This window comes from Brassica oleracea, chromosome C9 (genome assembly GCF_000695525.1).
Source record: "Brassica oleracea var. oleracea cultivar TO1000 chromosome C9, BOL, whole genome shotgun sequence".
In the NCBI taxonomy this organism is placed as follows: domain Eukaryota; kingdom Viridiplantae; phylum Streptophyta; class Magnoliopsida; order Brassicales; family Brassicaceae; genus Brassica; species Brassica oleracea.
Genome location: NC_027756.1, coordinates 526,172 through 539,690, shown reverse-complemented (window position 1 = coordinate 539,690; position 13,519 = coordinate 526,172). Strand labels below are relative to the sequence as shown.

The 13,519-nt window shown below is 36.8% G+C and overlaps 5 protein-coding genes across 6 annotated transcripts; 1 reads left to right on the top strand and 4 right to left on the bottom strand.

Annotated features, from left to right (window-relative positions):
* Nucleotides 1-212: 212 nt before the first annotated feature.
* Nucleotides 213-1,294, bottom strand: LOC106315677 (60S acidic ribosomal protein P1-2-like). Its single transcript, XM_013753477.1, has 3 exons — nucleotides 1,136-1,294; nucleotides 926-1,002; nucleotides 213-658 (listed from the first exon to the last, which is right to left on the bottom strand). The coding sequence occupies exons 2-3, from the start codon at nucleotides 995-997 to the stop codon at nucleotides 389-391; spliced, it is 342 nt and encodes a 113-aa protein (XP_013608931.1). The 5' UTR covers nucleotides 998-1,002; nucleotides 1,136-1,294; the 3' UTR covers nucleotides 213-388.
* Nucleotides 1,295-2,149: 855 nt separating this feature from the next.
* Nucleotides 2,150-5,246, top strand: LOC106318776 (nucleolin-like). 2 transcript variants are annotated; one of them, XM_013756905.1, is made up of 9 exons: nucleotides 2,150-2,335; nucleotides 2,917-3,395; nucleotides 3,473-3,589; nucleotides 3,673-3,813; nucleotides 3,891-4,070; nucleotides 4,156-4,357; nucleotides 4,431-4,609; nucleotides 4,704-4,789; nucleotides 4,885-5,246. In XM_013756905.1, exons 2-9 carry the CDS (start codon nucleotides 2,919-2,921, stop codon nucleotides 5,033-5,035), a joined length of 1,533 nt encoding a protein of 510 aa, XP_013612359.1. In that variant the 5' UTR covers nucleotides 2,150-2,335; nucleotides 2,917-2,918; the 3' UTR covers nucleotides 5,036-5,246. The 2 variants fall into 2 exon arrangements, with proteins under 2 accessions (XP_013612359.1, XP_013612360.1); XM_013756906.1 differs by having other exon boundaries at nucleotides 2,183-2,499; nucleotides 4,885-5,082.
* Nucleotides 5,247-5,367: 121 nt separating this feature from the next.
* On the bottom strand, nucleotides 5,368-7,155 carry LOC106318777 (probable protein S-acyltransferase 12). Its single transcript, XM_013756908.1, has 7 exons — nucleotides 6,762-7,155; nucleotides 6,454-6,646; nucleotides 6,287-6,378; nucleotides 6,077-6,203; nucleotides 5,886-5,971; nucleotides 5,743-5,808; nucleotides 5,368-5,657 (listed from the first exon to the last, which is right to left on the bottom strand). Exons 1-7 carry the CDS (start codon nucleotides 6,948-6,950, stop codon nucleotides 5,541-5,543), a joined length of 870 nt encoding a protein of 289 aa, XP_013612362.1. The 5' UTR covers nucleotides 6,951-7,155; the 3' UTR covers nucleotides 5,368-5,540.
* Nucleotides 7,156-7,778: 623 nt separating this feature from the next.
* Nucleotides 7,779-8,704, bottom strand: LOC106316182. The gene is made up of 3 exons (XM_013754050.1): nucleotides 8,610-8,704; nucleotides 8,183-8,290; nucleotides 7,779-8,097 (listed from the first exon to the last, which is right to left on the bottom strand). The coding sequence occupies exons 2-3, from the start codon at nucleotides 8,277-8,279 to the stop codon at nucleotides 7,952-7,954; spliced, it is 243 nt and encodes an 80-aa protein (XP_013609504.1). The 5' UTR covers nucleotides 8,280-8,290; nucleotides 8,610-8,704; the 3' UTR covers nucleotides 7,779-7,951.
* A 3,447-nt stretch (nucleotides 8,705-12,151) lies between these two features.
* Nucleotides 12,152-12,951, bottom strand: LOC106315641 (auxin-responsive protein SAUR32). The gene has a single exon (XM_013753437.1). It carries the CDS (start codon nucleotides 12,727-12,729, stop codon nucleotides 12,328-12,330), a length of 402 nt encoding a protein of 133 aa, XP_013608891.1. The 5' UTR covers nucleotides 12,730-12,951; the 3' UTR covers nucleotides 12,152-12,327.
* Between the last annotated feature and the right edge of the window lie 568 nt (nucleotides 12,952-13,519).

Here is a 13,519-nt window from a genome sequence, read left to right as displayed (position 1 = left end):
TATGGTTTTGATTAACTATTTACATCAGAGCAACATAATCAGTTATCTATATAATTCATTAATTCTTAATCTCATGACATTATCATAATCAGTTATTTAGGCGACATTTTTAGTTGCTTACACTGATAGGACAATATTTTTAATTATTCACTCTGTTAGGACAACATTAATAGATTTTTATAACTATCAGAGCATCATAATCTGACTTTATATATTCATAATTTCTTAATTTAAAGATCGAATCAGAAAAGAGACTTGCAAATTCGAAGTGGAGTACATAATATAACTGGACCAAAGTGTAGTAGCAATTTCGAAAATGGCAAAAATGAAAATCTCAGATTAACTAAAGCAACAGAACACATAATAAGGAGTGAAACAAAGGAGAAATCTAGTCGAACAAGCCGAATCCAAGATCTCCATCGCTCTCTTCTGCTGGCTCGTCCTTCTTCTCTTCCTTGGCGGGAGCAGCAGCTGCGGCTCCTCCACCAGCAGCGGGGGCAGCAGCAGCAACAGGTGCACCACCTCCACCGCCACCAGCACCGACAGTCATGATGAGGTCAGTGACGTTACGCTTCTCGGCCATCTTGGCGAATAGCATTGGCCAGTACGGCTCGATCTCGACACCAGCGACTTTGACCAAAGTCGCAATCTTGTCAGACTGTTGATAATAGGGTAAAGGAAATAAAGATAAGCAAAACATACTTATTTAACACATAACAAAGCCACTCCCAAATCAAAATGGATATATCAAACCAACCAGACTAAATCGAATACTAACACAAATAATAAAACAGACAGAATATGTTTTTCAGGACACTAGCAGATGATTATAGATTTCGAGCAAAAGAAGTTTCAATAATGGTAAACAGACTATATGAAACAAATAGCTAGCAGATGAGATGAGTTCTAAAGGAAGAGGATATACCGTGATGGAAATGCCCTCGTCCTCAAGGATCATAACAGCGTAGCTGCAAGCAAGTTCTCCGACCGTCGACATTGTCTCTGCAACAAAGACAGCACACAACAGTTTCAAATCTCAGAAAACAGCAAAAGAAAAACATATATATTACATCAAACCATTTACAAATCTAACCAGAGGACTTGTGAACAAACATTAAAGAAGAAGAACAAGTACCTAAGATTGCGATTGGAACACTCGGCAAATTTCTTGGATGGCGCCGCTCAAAAGACAAGACTAGGGTTTGCAGTGTTTCAATCGAGATTTATAAATAAAGCACCTCCCAGAAATGTTAGGCTTAGGGTTTCTCAGAAAAGCCCATTTAAACTTTTGAACCAATTGGGCCTTCTTTCAGCTTTTCTATTAATCGAGTCAGCTGAGCTACTAGACCTGCGCATTTAACGTGCACCAGAAGACCCGAACTTGAACCGATCCGAAAATACAGGTTCGGACTGGATCCAAACTAAAGTATTTATTGGGTATCTTATTTTTAGATCCACGGATCACAGTTCGGGTCCTACCCGAGATCCGATCGGGTACCCGAAGAATTCGAAACTTATTGTATATATTAGATATATTTAGGTAACTCGGTATATTTATGATATTTCAGATATTTTTTTTTTAATTTTTGTGTCTGGTTTGCGGTTATAATTTTAGATTTCGGATAAAATTTTAGATTTTCAAAAAGTATAATTCGGGTATACGGATAAAATTCCGGATATCTTTTAGGTTTTCGGATCTGATTTTGGGTAAATATTTGGATATTTGCGGTTATTCGAGTATTTTTTGATTTTTTGATATTTTCTGAGTTTTTGGATCCAGTTTGAATATTTCGAATCCTTTTCCGGTCCTAAATACCCGAACCGATCCAAATCCGAAACAACCCGAAAATTAGTAGTATTTTACGGATATTGAAATTATAGACCTGTAACCGATAACATCCGACCCGGAAATTTATAGGTACTTATATGGGTCTAAATTTCCAGGATGCGAAAGATCTGGACCGATAAGATCCGATCCGAACTCGATCCGAGGATCCGGAAGCCCAAGCCTAAGCTAAGCTAAGAGACGCAAAACAGCACGCAGTTTTCATCTACACCTGATAAAAAAAAAACCGCAGGGCTGGAGAATTAGAAAGCCATGGGCCGAGTATAAATTAAACGGGCCTTAAAAGCGTTTTGATTAGGGTTGTGGAAAGTGTGCGTTACAGGTGATCACAGCCCATTGTGAGTGGTAAAGGCTCTCTCTCTGTTCCACCACCGGAGATGAAGAAGATATAGAGCCGACGAGCTTGTTGAGTAAAAAAACAGTTTTTATCGTCGGATATCTCTCTCTCTCTCTCAACCAAATTCGAAAACAAAAACACACACGAGTCTGGTATGCCGACAAAATTCTCCATTTCTTCTTTTCTTATACATAATATGTTTTGGTTGTTTCGTAGATCTCTTTTTGTTCCCTCCCTAAATAAAAAATAAAAATGAAACAAACCCTAGTTACAAAAAAAAAAGTTCAGATTTTTCCCTTGTTTCTGAGCTGATCTGGTGAGTAATTTGCTTCTGGGTCCCGATTATATCTTGTTTCCGTTAATGGGTTTTGCTCGAATTTTGTTTTCTGGGGAGATGTGCGAGTCACGATCTCGAATTTGATTGGATGAGCTTCTGGGTACTGTTAAAAATTTGACTGCTTTATAATTTTTGGGGCTTCTAAGGAAAACAAGATCTAGAATCAAACAAAAAGCTTTTACCTTTACAAAGTTTTGATCTTTGTTGCATTTACTTCCTTACCGTTAACTATCTTTTCATTCTCACTAAACATCAAACACTCTTATTCTGTGTAGAAAGAAAACTAAAGAAAGAGCATTTCTCATTTCACCCAATTCTGTTTCTCTCTTTCTTTGTGTGATGTGGTTCACCTGAGCTTCCTAAGTTAACAGTAAAGCATGGTTATTGGATGACCAGATATGTCTGACGCGCGAGATGTTGACGACCGTGTGGATTTCGAGGAAGGGAGCTACAGTGATATGGAGGATGAAGTGGAGGAGGAGCAAGTAGAGGAGTTTGTTGAGGAAGAAGAAGACGATGAAGACGATGATGATGATGATGATGAAGAAGAAGGTGGTGGCAGTCAAGAACGTGAAGTGGAGGATTATGGTGGTGAGAGGAAAGGAGGGGGTAGGGAGGAGTTAGCTGAAGATGATGACGATAATCATATTGATATCGAGACGGCTGAAGATGATGATGATAACCATATCGATATCGAGACGGCTGAAGATGAGGAGAAACCAGCGTCTCCTATTGATGAAGACGAAAGGGAGAAGTACTCTCATCTTCTCTCACTTCCTCCTCATGGCTCTGAAGTGTTCATTGGCGGCTTACCAAGAGATGTTGGAGAAGAGGACCTGAGGGATCTATGTGAAGCAATAGGCGAGATCTTTGAGGTTGGAAACAACGACAATCTTTGTGTACTATCTAAGCATGAAACTCTTTGTAACTATTAACTTGTTTCTTTTGTTAGGTGAGAGTGATGAAAGATAGGGACTCTGGTGAGAGCAAAGGTTATGCTTTTGTAGGGTTCAGAACCAAAGACGTTGCACAAAAGGCCATTGAGGAGTTGCACAGTAAAGAGTTTAAGGCAAATCTCAACTCTTAACTGTACCTTTACTTATCCATCATTGCTGGTTTACGTTATACTTATCTTCTTCTTTTTTTGTGCAGGGGAAAACCATAAGGTGCTCCCTTTCTGAAACTAAGAATAGATTGTTTATTGGTAACATCCCAAAGAACTGGACTGAGGATGAGTTTAGGAAAGTCATAGAGGAGGTTGGTCCTGGAGTGGAGAACATCGAGCTCATAAAAGTAAGAAGTTTTGATCAAATCTAGGAGGATGATCTTTGCTTGATTCATTCACTAAATTGTCTTCTTGGTGACTGTAGGACCCAACAAACTCCACTCGTAACCGTGGTTTTGCGTTTGTGTTATACTATAACAATGCATGTGCTGACTATTCAAGGCAGAAGATGATTGATTCTAACTTTAAGCTTGAGGATAACGCTCCAACTGTGACTTGGGCTGACCCCAAAAGCTCTCCTGAGAATTCAGCTGCTGCTGCTCAGGTACTCTTGAGGGTTTACTCTATCTGCACAAAGTCCTCTCTTTAGCACTTCTTTTGACAATCACTTTTTTGTGCTATGTACTCAGGTGAAAGCTCTTTATGTGAAGAACATTCCAGAGAACACCTCAACGGAGCAACTGAAAGAACTCTTTCAGAGGCATGGGGAAGTGACTAAGATCGTCACACCTCCTGGAAAGGGTGGAAAGCGTGATTTTGGTTTCGTTCACTATGCTGAAAGGTCGAGTGCATTGAAGGCTGTTAAAGACTCCGAGAGATATGAAATCAACGGTAAATTGTTATAACACTAAAATGTTGGTTTATTTGGTCCCAAGAGATGTCATTTGAGTATTGCAAACTACAGGTCAACCGCTAGAAGTTGTGCTTGCTAAACCCCAAGCTGAGAGGAAACATGACTCTTCTTATACTTATGGCGCTGCACCTGCACCTGCTCCCTTTGCGCTCCCCACGTTTGGTGGTTTTGCTGCGCCTGCTTATGGTGCTATGGGCTCTGGTTTGGGTATTGCCGGTAGCTTTAGTCAGGTATTATAAAGAAAATACATGTTTGTCATCTTATATAAGAAACCATGATCAACAATTGATGTGTAAACTTTGGTTTAAATTTTGTATTGAGCAGCCAATGATCTATGGTAGAGGATCAATGCCAACAGGGATGCAAATGGTTCCAATGCTTCTTCCTGATGGCCGAGTTGGCTATGTTCTGTAAGTCAAATTGTTCTTTTAACTAAAAAGCTGTTTCATTGTATCCTAAGAACATAACTGTTGAAAACTGATATGGGGTTGTATGGTATGTACAGGCAGCAGCCCGGTATGCAGATGGCACCACCACCACCACAGCGACCCAGAAGAGGTGACCGGAATAATGGCTCAAGCAGAGGGTCAGGGAGAGAGAACAGTGATGATCATGATGGTAGCCGAGGAGGAGGCCGAAGGTACAGGCCCTACTAGCAGCAAGCCCAGCTAATAGACAAAAGAAGCAAGTAGAAAAAAAAGAAGAGAACGCTGTATTGGATGTGTCTGTTTGTAGTTTGTTTCTTTGTGTTATAAAAATGTGAAATCGAAAACTTACGGTTTCTAGTTTGATAAGGAGACTTGGTGAGGGGGTTAGGGTTGAGTGGTATGATCTTATTTCTCTTAAATTATGAGACTTTAAATAATATCAGTTAACTTCAATAACTTTTAATTTCTAGTGTGCTGATCAGTTTATGTTTCGTTTGTAAAGTTATGTTCATTTTCATATCACATTTACATGAAATGAATCAAATCTATTTCACTTGTGATTATTGACTTGTACAACAAGTAACCACTGGTTCTCATATCAGGTAAGCTGAAGAGCATAAAGTAACAAATGAATCAAATCAATTTCACTATTACAACAATGTAGTGTGTTTTCAGAGATACAATTTGAGAAGAGAGTTATCAACGATGTTTGGTCGAATAATTGTTGTTTGAATCAAGGGTCGATGTCAGAACGAGTAGGAAACTCAAGGCCTTGAAGTGAAGTTATGTTATGGAGATCATCTTTAGAATACAAAGGGAGGAGCCAAAACGCCTTCTTCTTCCCAAAAACCTTCACCGCAGCCAAATCGTAAAGAGTTTGATCAAGTTATCCATGGAGTGATGAAGACAAAAGGAGGATCCACAAGAAGACTCACCTGCTCGAAGTTTTTCTTCTTTCCTAAGTCATATTTCCATCTGACATCTCCGCTCTTCTCATGAACCTGAAAAAAACAATGACTTCAGCGAAGAGAATCGTATGCTCAAAGCTTTAGATTTTGTTTATAGAAAGCCAACGTACCTCGACTGAAGTAGTGTTGCTTGAGAGGAGAGAGAGATGCATGACTATGAAACAGAGAAGGCTGAGAACGAACGCTAAGTTAAGAACTGCATCAATGGGATATAGAATCTGTAAGAAACATAAAGAATGAAAATGAGATAAAGATAAAAAAGCTCAGCACTTTCCAGGTAAAAGAACCATACTACACTCACCGAAAGCCAGAACGAGAGAAGCAAGTTGACTCGGAGAAGAGGAATGCTTTATAGCTTGGCTAAAGAACTCAATGAAACTAGGAAGCAAGACAACAACATCCAACAATGTCTCCAGAAAAGTATACAACTACAAATCAAGAAACGGTACAGAACTCAGCAAACATATAGTTCCCAGAACCATAAAATATCAAACTGAAAGAAGTTTATTACCAGAAAGAGAAGGAAGAACTTGTAGTTACGCGCTCCAACACAGTTAACAATCCAAACACAGTGATGATCCATCTTGAGAACACATCTTTGACCTGCATAACATACGTTGGTCACTTGCAACACTAAGCAGAACAGAGCATAAGCAGCTATGTTGAGTTTTGCCTTACAGACAGAACAGTGATGGCAACGAGGCGGCTTAACATTCCTACATTTCGGACAGTAACCTAAAGCTCCTTGTCCTGTCGAAGCACCAGCCTCCAAACTATCACCCACAACCACAAGCTCTCTGCTGAAATGCTCAGGAACAGAGCCAGGGTCCGTGAACACAGCAGTGAAGTAGCTCCACAACAGCATTATCAACTACAAAGGATAAGACTTTAAGCATCAAAACCCCAAAACTTCAAAACCCTAATCTGAAAGGATCAGACTTTAAGCATTAAAACCCTAATTCTAAAGGATGAGACTTTGAGATTACCAAGAAGTGGAAGACCAAGATGATTAAGCAGGCGAGAGCTGAGAGAGCTTTATGGTTGTTTTCGATCAAGATCGGCCACCATGTGTTGACGACGACGGCGTAGTAAGATACGGCGACGAAGGTGATGACGAGAAGGATCACGAAGTAGCCGAGGACTTTCAGACCGGAGCAGAACCGGAAGAGGTTCATTTCAAGCCGGGTCAAAGGGATGATCGGGGCGGGTCTTCGGGTCCGAGCTGGGAACAGCCGTCGTAAGATATCCGGAGCCACGGTGGCTGAGAGGGGATATATCAAGGATCGGAGTTTGCTTGGTTCGGAGGAAGACGGTGGAGGAATCGATTCTATTCGTCGTCGTGTTGGTTAGTCCTACCGATTTGGAGTAACCTTCTTGTTCGTTCAGAAGCTTCCGTTGTTTTTTCGTAATTTGTTTAATGGGCTCTTTATTGCCATATATTTAATGGGCCTGGAGATAATAACAACCCAAATGTTGTTTGCTTCTTTTTCACCTGACTACAGTGGTTTTGTTGTGTTGTTGTTTATTGAGCTCAACTATAATTTATTTATTTTTTTCTAGTTTTTAAAGTAATTAATGATTTTTTTTTTAAATGATTATGAGATTAAATGCTTGTTGGGTCTTGGGAGCTTATAGAATCTGATTGTAAAGATGAGCATTTGACAATGAATATCACTAAAAGCATACCTCAAATCAAGTTTGATCGAGTTCTTAGATGGATGTGTGTGGAATGGGAACCTTGTTGTATAGTATTGGTTGAACTGGTTCGATATGGTGTAAGAACCAGTCAGCCACGCTCAATCGGAGTAAGGTATCCCAATCTCTTCTCTGATTAAACAGGAGTGGAAGCAAAATACTCTAAAACTTGATACACTAAACGACCACAAAACTTTTCTGACTAAACCAGGTGCAACTCCTTGAACTAGATGAAAGCAAAATGCAAAAGAAATTGCTCTCAATTCTTGTTGGCTCACTTTCATATTATCGTCAAAATCAACAAACACTACTTTAAAAAGCAATGCATCTGGAAAAGATTGGAATCAATAATGTGTATCATATCCATCCATACACAACAAATTATTACTGAGAAAAATACCCGATCCTCAAAATCAAAAGAAAATTGCCAAAATAGCGAGCAAATGAATCAATCCGTATCAAATAAGAAACAAGGATGCACTTATTCAGGGCGAGACTTGACGATGAAGTTCTGGCGACTGATAGGGTTCATCACAACAGGAGGACCAGCGGTTCTAGGCCATGCTTGGAGCCTCTCTTCAGTAGCAGCACCCCATGCCTTGTTAGTAATAGTTCCAGGTGTAGAACCTACGTTTTTTAAAAAAAAAAAGCAAACCCATTTAGCTTATCTACACATATCATTAACAACTTTTGTTTTTGTTTTGTAACTTGCCTCCAAAAATCTTATCATCGGAGATGACTTTGTCACAGACGTAGGCAACAACAGCAGATCCCACAAGGGCACCGACTATGTATTTGCCTCTTGACATTACTTCTTAACCTGAAAGTTAATCACGTGATTAAACAACAATAATCAAAAATATAACCAAGCCACGTCAGCAAGGAAATGACACAAATCAAATTGTAAAAAGCTGAGTCTATATGTAATAATCCATACAAGCCGATCAATGACTAATCGTTCGTTCTTGAGATCTATTGTTTGATAGTGAAGAAGACAAGTTATAGATCTCGTGCGAAAATCGAATAGAAGAGAAATTAATCACCCTCGACGACTAACAACAACAGAATCATTAGATAGAAGAGAGGAGATCGGTTAAAATCACACACTAGAAAGATCGATTCGAGAAAGAGTGATTAACCTCGATCTAAATCACCAGACGACGGCGAGGCGCAGGAGAATCGTTCCAAATGTGTTAGGCGACGGAAACAAAGAGTGATTTGCGTATACCCGAAATGACCCAATGTCGTGTGCATCAGTCGGGCCTTAATGGGCCCATTTGTACATATTCCCATTGGACCTTTTATGACTACTAAGCCCAGATAAAACATGAGATTTTTATACATGTTTATCCTCCTCAACACTTTTAAGATAAAACTTCAATAACTAAACAACTTTGTTTTTGTTTTTTCAAATCGTCATAAATTTCTACATTTGCATCTATCTATAAATGTAAGTATGAAGTTTGTTGTTTTAGACTTCCACTTCCACAGTTTACTTGAAACTTGCAACATAAACAGATAGGCGCTCATATATTTGACGAGTTTTTCTTTATAGTAGCGAATAAACTTTGGTGAATAAAATAAAGGCTATAAAGTTTGGCTGTATCAACTGGATTCGTGAGGTATGGAGATGGAGAGAATACTTTGAAGCGCTCAATTCCAATGGGTAAATCGAAATGGTAATTGTTAAAGTAATATAAACAGGTTCTTGGTAATACTATATAGGGGGATGATAGTGACCGGGTTATTGCTATTCTGGCCATGCAAGTGTCAAGGCGTCTTGATGCAGTCCTAAGCTGTCAAAGGATTACAAGCACCTTGGATCAAAGTGATGATCGATCCTACAAGAGGGGTGGTTCTTCTAATCGATCTAATCGACTATAAAACCGACTGGATGGGAGTGATGATGATGATCTCGAATAGAAAAGGATTCCACAATTAACCACGAAGAAGAACAGCCTGATTCCACAAGCAGCCTCAATCGCCAATCACTAAGACAAGTGATTCCACACAAGGCTTGATGATCAAGATAACTCAAAGACTCAAAGACACAAAGACTTTAAAGAAATGAAACTGAAAAGTTTATTATTTCTTAGGTAAAAGATTTGTGCCTTCCAATGAGGGACCTAATGGGCTTATATAATGCTCAATACAAATACTTAGAAAGCTAAACAACATGGACACATAATGAAAATATCAAAAACTAGCCGTTAGGCTTAAATGAGAGAATCTCAGCCAAAATGGAAAATGTGTTGAGCTGCTTGTATCTGGACAACTTGGAGAAGATCCTAGGAGCCTTGGAGATTCGGGTTGATGAAACAAATCGCCAAATCACAGCCAAGAGTGTAGAAAATTAGCCGTTGGGATTTAAAGCAAATCGGCTCTAAAAATGGCAAGCTTAGATGGTGAAGAATCTGGCTGGTCCAGTGAGGTTTAGTGCATGGTATCAACTCTCAAAGTGGTTTTAGATGTAATTAATGATCTCCTGGTTTCCACACGTGAGTTTGAGTTGCACACTCTTTAAGCAAATAATTACTTTCCTTAAAAAGAACCAGTTCGGATGCAGTGTAGATAGTCTGACTTGTAAATAGCATATCTCCTAAACTATTACTCCTTTTGGTATGAAACCAATTCGCTGTGTGCTCTTGTTGAGTATAAAATCCAGGAAAACTGGTTTCATTGATAAATTCCTCCTGGTTTGTAAGATATGGCGTTTTAATTGCACCTATGTCTTGGTTGGCTTCTTTAGCTTTCCTTAGCTTAATGTTCTTCACTGATTTACTCCTGGTTTCTTTCTCCTTTTCTGATGATGACTTGAGGTCTTCATCACGTCTCGTCCATTTCTTTCCACTTTCATAATTCTTCAATCCATCACTATTTGATTTTTTTATGTTCGTTCAAAAAATCATGAAAATAAAATATGTAACATAAATAAATTCTCGAATCTGTGTACATGTATTAACATCAAGAAGAGAATATTAACGTATCTATCTTATTAAAGTAAAAGTACTTTAAGCTTTTGTTTGGCAGCATGGATAAAAAAAAAGATTAATCATGTTGTTTGGAAACATTGATAGTAATATATTAAGAAAAAAAAGTAATTGGCTTATCTTATTAAGAAAAATTAGAAATTCATTATCTTATATTAAAAAGTAATGATTTTATGTTACTTGATATACATAGTTCAAATCAAAATAATAATTTAAAGTTGATTTATATAAAAAAACTATTAGAAAATATACATATGTTCAAAAATTGATTTTTACTAAAATATTTTCAAATAACCATTATATTTTTTTCAATATATATAAGAAAAATACAATACAAAACTTAATTTCAATATAATATATGTGATTAGTTATATGATGGTACGTATAAAATACTATTAATTATATGGTTACTTGTATTATGGTACTTATAAAATATGATTAATTATATGACGACACATATATAATATATAATAGTGTCTAGGGGTGGACGTATGGGTAACCATTCGGGTTTGGGACGGGTCTGTTTGGGTTTTGGATTTTTGGAATCAAATATTTCAGCCCCATTCGGATATTTCTAAATTTCGGTCCGGGTTCGGTTCAGATCTTTGCGGATTTGATTTGGATTGGAATAACCCATTTAAACTATTTTAGATTTTTTTTAAATTCATTATATACTCTAAATTTCTCAAAATCTAAAAAACAAAATAATATATTACATATGAATTTAAATAACATATGTTAGAGTACCTAAACTTAACATATAAATTGGTTTGGCTTAAATATTTGGACAGAGAATCAATAAGTATTTTAAGTATTTTTGGTGTTTTGAGTATACTTTAACTATTTTAGATATTTACTTTTGACTATTTGTATATATTTTCAAGTATTTAACCCAACTTAAAATTATCATATATATTATGGATGTTTAATGTACATTAAGTCTAAAAATAATTAATATATATAAAAATATATAAATCTATTTCGGATTCAGATACCCAAAATACTTTGGTTCGGATCTGATTAGGTTTCAGTTCTCTAAATACTAAAATTTTGAATAATTCAGATATTTAATTAATTTTGATTCGAGTTTAGTACTACTTTTTTGGATCGGAATCGGTTCGGTTCTTCGGATTCGAGTTTTTTGCCCAATCGTAAATAGTGATAAAAACAGATAGCAACATATTTTTGAAAAATACACTCGTGCGGATGCGCGGATCAAAATCTAGTTAGATATTATATTAAGTTTATCCTTTAACCAAAAGTGTGATTAAAGTTTTATTTTATGTATAACAGTTGTTGTTTCTTTTATGACCGTCAAAATTGAATGAAGACAACAAGAACTAAAGAAAATTTTGATCAGATAAAAATAAAGTTAAAAGGATTTTTTTTTATAAAATATAAAGAAACTTGTTTTCACATATCTTTATCAATGTAAGAGCAAAGTAGAAGTTGTGTTTTAGGGTATATATATGAAATGACAATTGAATCACGTCTTCATCCAAATGAATAATATATTGTAGAAGTTGGAAAAGCTACAATCTGAGAATTCTAGCTAAAGTGCTAAGCATCCCGGGTTCGAAATCTATTAGTTGGGTTTTCGGGTCCGGACGACCCATGTTCCCCAAAAAGAAAAGTGTGTTGAGTAAACATATATCACCATGACAATAACCTACGAACTTAGACTATTATCATCACAAAATGTTTATTTTCAATATTATCATGCCAAGCTTACAGTTAATCATCGTAAAAACATACATTTGAACAACAACAAGAATCCACACAACATATGCGATAAGATATGGAGAACGACAATTATTTATAATCAACAATAACATGAGACAATTATTTAGTATATATAAGAATACCATTAAACCTTAAAACACCGGATGAGATGGTTATGAGGATGAGGATGGTGATGGTGATGGTGGCCAAGAGTATTATAAGCACCGAGAAATTTGGAGTTTTCCCGATCGATCAGTCCTCGAACATACCTAAACTCTTCAACGTGACAAGGGATCGTGATTGTCCCTTTCTGAGCAAATCCAAACTCTTCTTCAGCTTCTTTCAAGAGTTGTCCAAACAAAGGATGATTAAAATACCAAACGGGAATCACAAATCTCTCTTGCTCTTCTCCTTGTCCTACCTTCACTGCCAAACACCCTTTTGGTACCTTTTCATGATCATGCTCATGATGATTATGATTATGATGATAATGGAGGCGTGGAATATGGAAGCTCCAGTGACTGATGAGTTTGTCTCCGTTGCCCATTGGATGAATATTAGTATATAGATAATATATATGTATTAAGGTTTAGTTTGTCTTCATGGTTTCTGTCTCTCCCATATTGATTGGTTTTCCCCCGGAAAATAGCTTTTGATTTCTCTAGAAAGTGAATGAAAATTGTTCTTGGAAGGTTGTAGGACTTGGAGGGTGGTGAAGAAAATGTTTTATGTTTGTCATTTGTTCTCTTTAATTGTTCTATAAGAGAAGACGTTTCTTGTATATATAGCAAAGTTGGTGCGCATAATTTGCTTTATATGTGCCGAATTTTAGTTCCATAATGAATAATGATATAATTAAGAAAATATATTCTTTACTTCAAATTTAAGCACTCAGGAAAAGTTCAATCTTATCCTGTATGTATTATTAGGTGCTTTATTTAGTTCTTTTCTCTATGTGTCATCATCAAAACTTAAAAGACAATCCAGCTAAACCCTGGATTAGTGGATTAACGGAGATAATGACACCCATAATCGGATATAAGTAATGTATGCGAATGTATACATTTAGTAGTACCAAGAGACAAAGTATAGGAACTAAGAAGTAATTAAGAACAATGTTTTACTAGGTTAAATATAAATCATATTTTCACAAAGAGTTTTTAATTATTCTACTAAACATAGATATAGATAATATTGTTTGGGGATAATTTTTTTTTTGCTAGGATGTCGCTTAAAATGTGGTTTTGTTAGTAGTATCATTAGTAAGTATAGATTTCTCTTCATGTAATGAAAAAAATATGCCGTGGAAGCTCTTTTGGTCCAGTGGTTTGACCAAG

What these genes read in the sequence shown, in the direction of transcription:
- LOC106315677 (XM_013753477.1), bottom strand. Translation starts at nt 997, where the DNA reads ATGTCGACGGTCGGAGAACTTGCTTGCAGCTACGCTGTTATGATCCTT. An exon ending in ACGAGGGCATTTCCATCACG is followed by an intron (nt 659 to 925) that starts GTATATCCTCTT and finishes TATTATCAACAG; the next exon opens with TCTGACAAGATTGCGACTTT.
- LOC106315641 (XM_013753437.1), bottom strand. Translation starts at nt 12,729, where the DNA reads ATGGGCAACGGAGACAAACTCATCAGTCACTGGAGCTTCCATATTCCA.
- LOC106316182 (XM_013754050.1), bottom strand. Translation starts at nt 8,279, where the DNA reads ATGTCAAGAGGCAAATACATAGTCGGTGCCCTTGTGGGATCTGCTGTT. An exon ending in CGATGATAAGATTTTTGGAG is followed by an intron (nt 8,098 to 8,182) that starts GCAAGTTACAAA and finishes TAAAAAACGTAG; the next exon opens with GTTCTACACCTGGAACTATT.
- LOC106318776 (XM_013756905.1), top strand. Translation starts at nt 2,919, where the DNA reads ATGTCTGACGCGCGAGATGTTGACGACCGTGTGGATTTCGAGGAAGGG. An exon ending in AGAACATCGAGCTCATAAAA is followed by an intron (nt 3,814 to 3,890) that starts GTAAGAAGTTTT and finishes TGGTGACTGTAG; the next exon opens with GACCCAACAAACTCCACTCG. An exon ending in ATTCAGCTGCTGCTGCTCAG is followed by an intron (nt 4,071 to 4,155) that starts GTACTCTTGAGG and finishes CTATGTACTCAG; the next exon opens with GTGAAAGCTCTTTATGTGAA.
- LOC106318777 (XM_013756908.1), bottom strand. Translation starts at nt 6,950, where the DNA reads ATGAACCTCTTCCGGTTCTGCTCCGGTCTGAAAGTCCTCGGCTACTTC. An exon ending in TCTTGGTCTTCCACTTCTTG is followed by an intron (nt 6,647 to 6,761) that starts GTAATCTCAAAG and finishes TATCCTTTGTAG; the next exon opens with TTGATAATGCTGTTGTGGAG. An exon ending in TTGCCATCACTGTTCTGTCT is followed by an intron (nt 6,379 to 6,453) that starts GTAAGGCAAAAC and finishes TATGTTATGCAG; the next exon opens with GTCAAAGATGTGTTCTCAAG.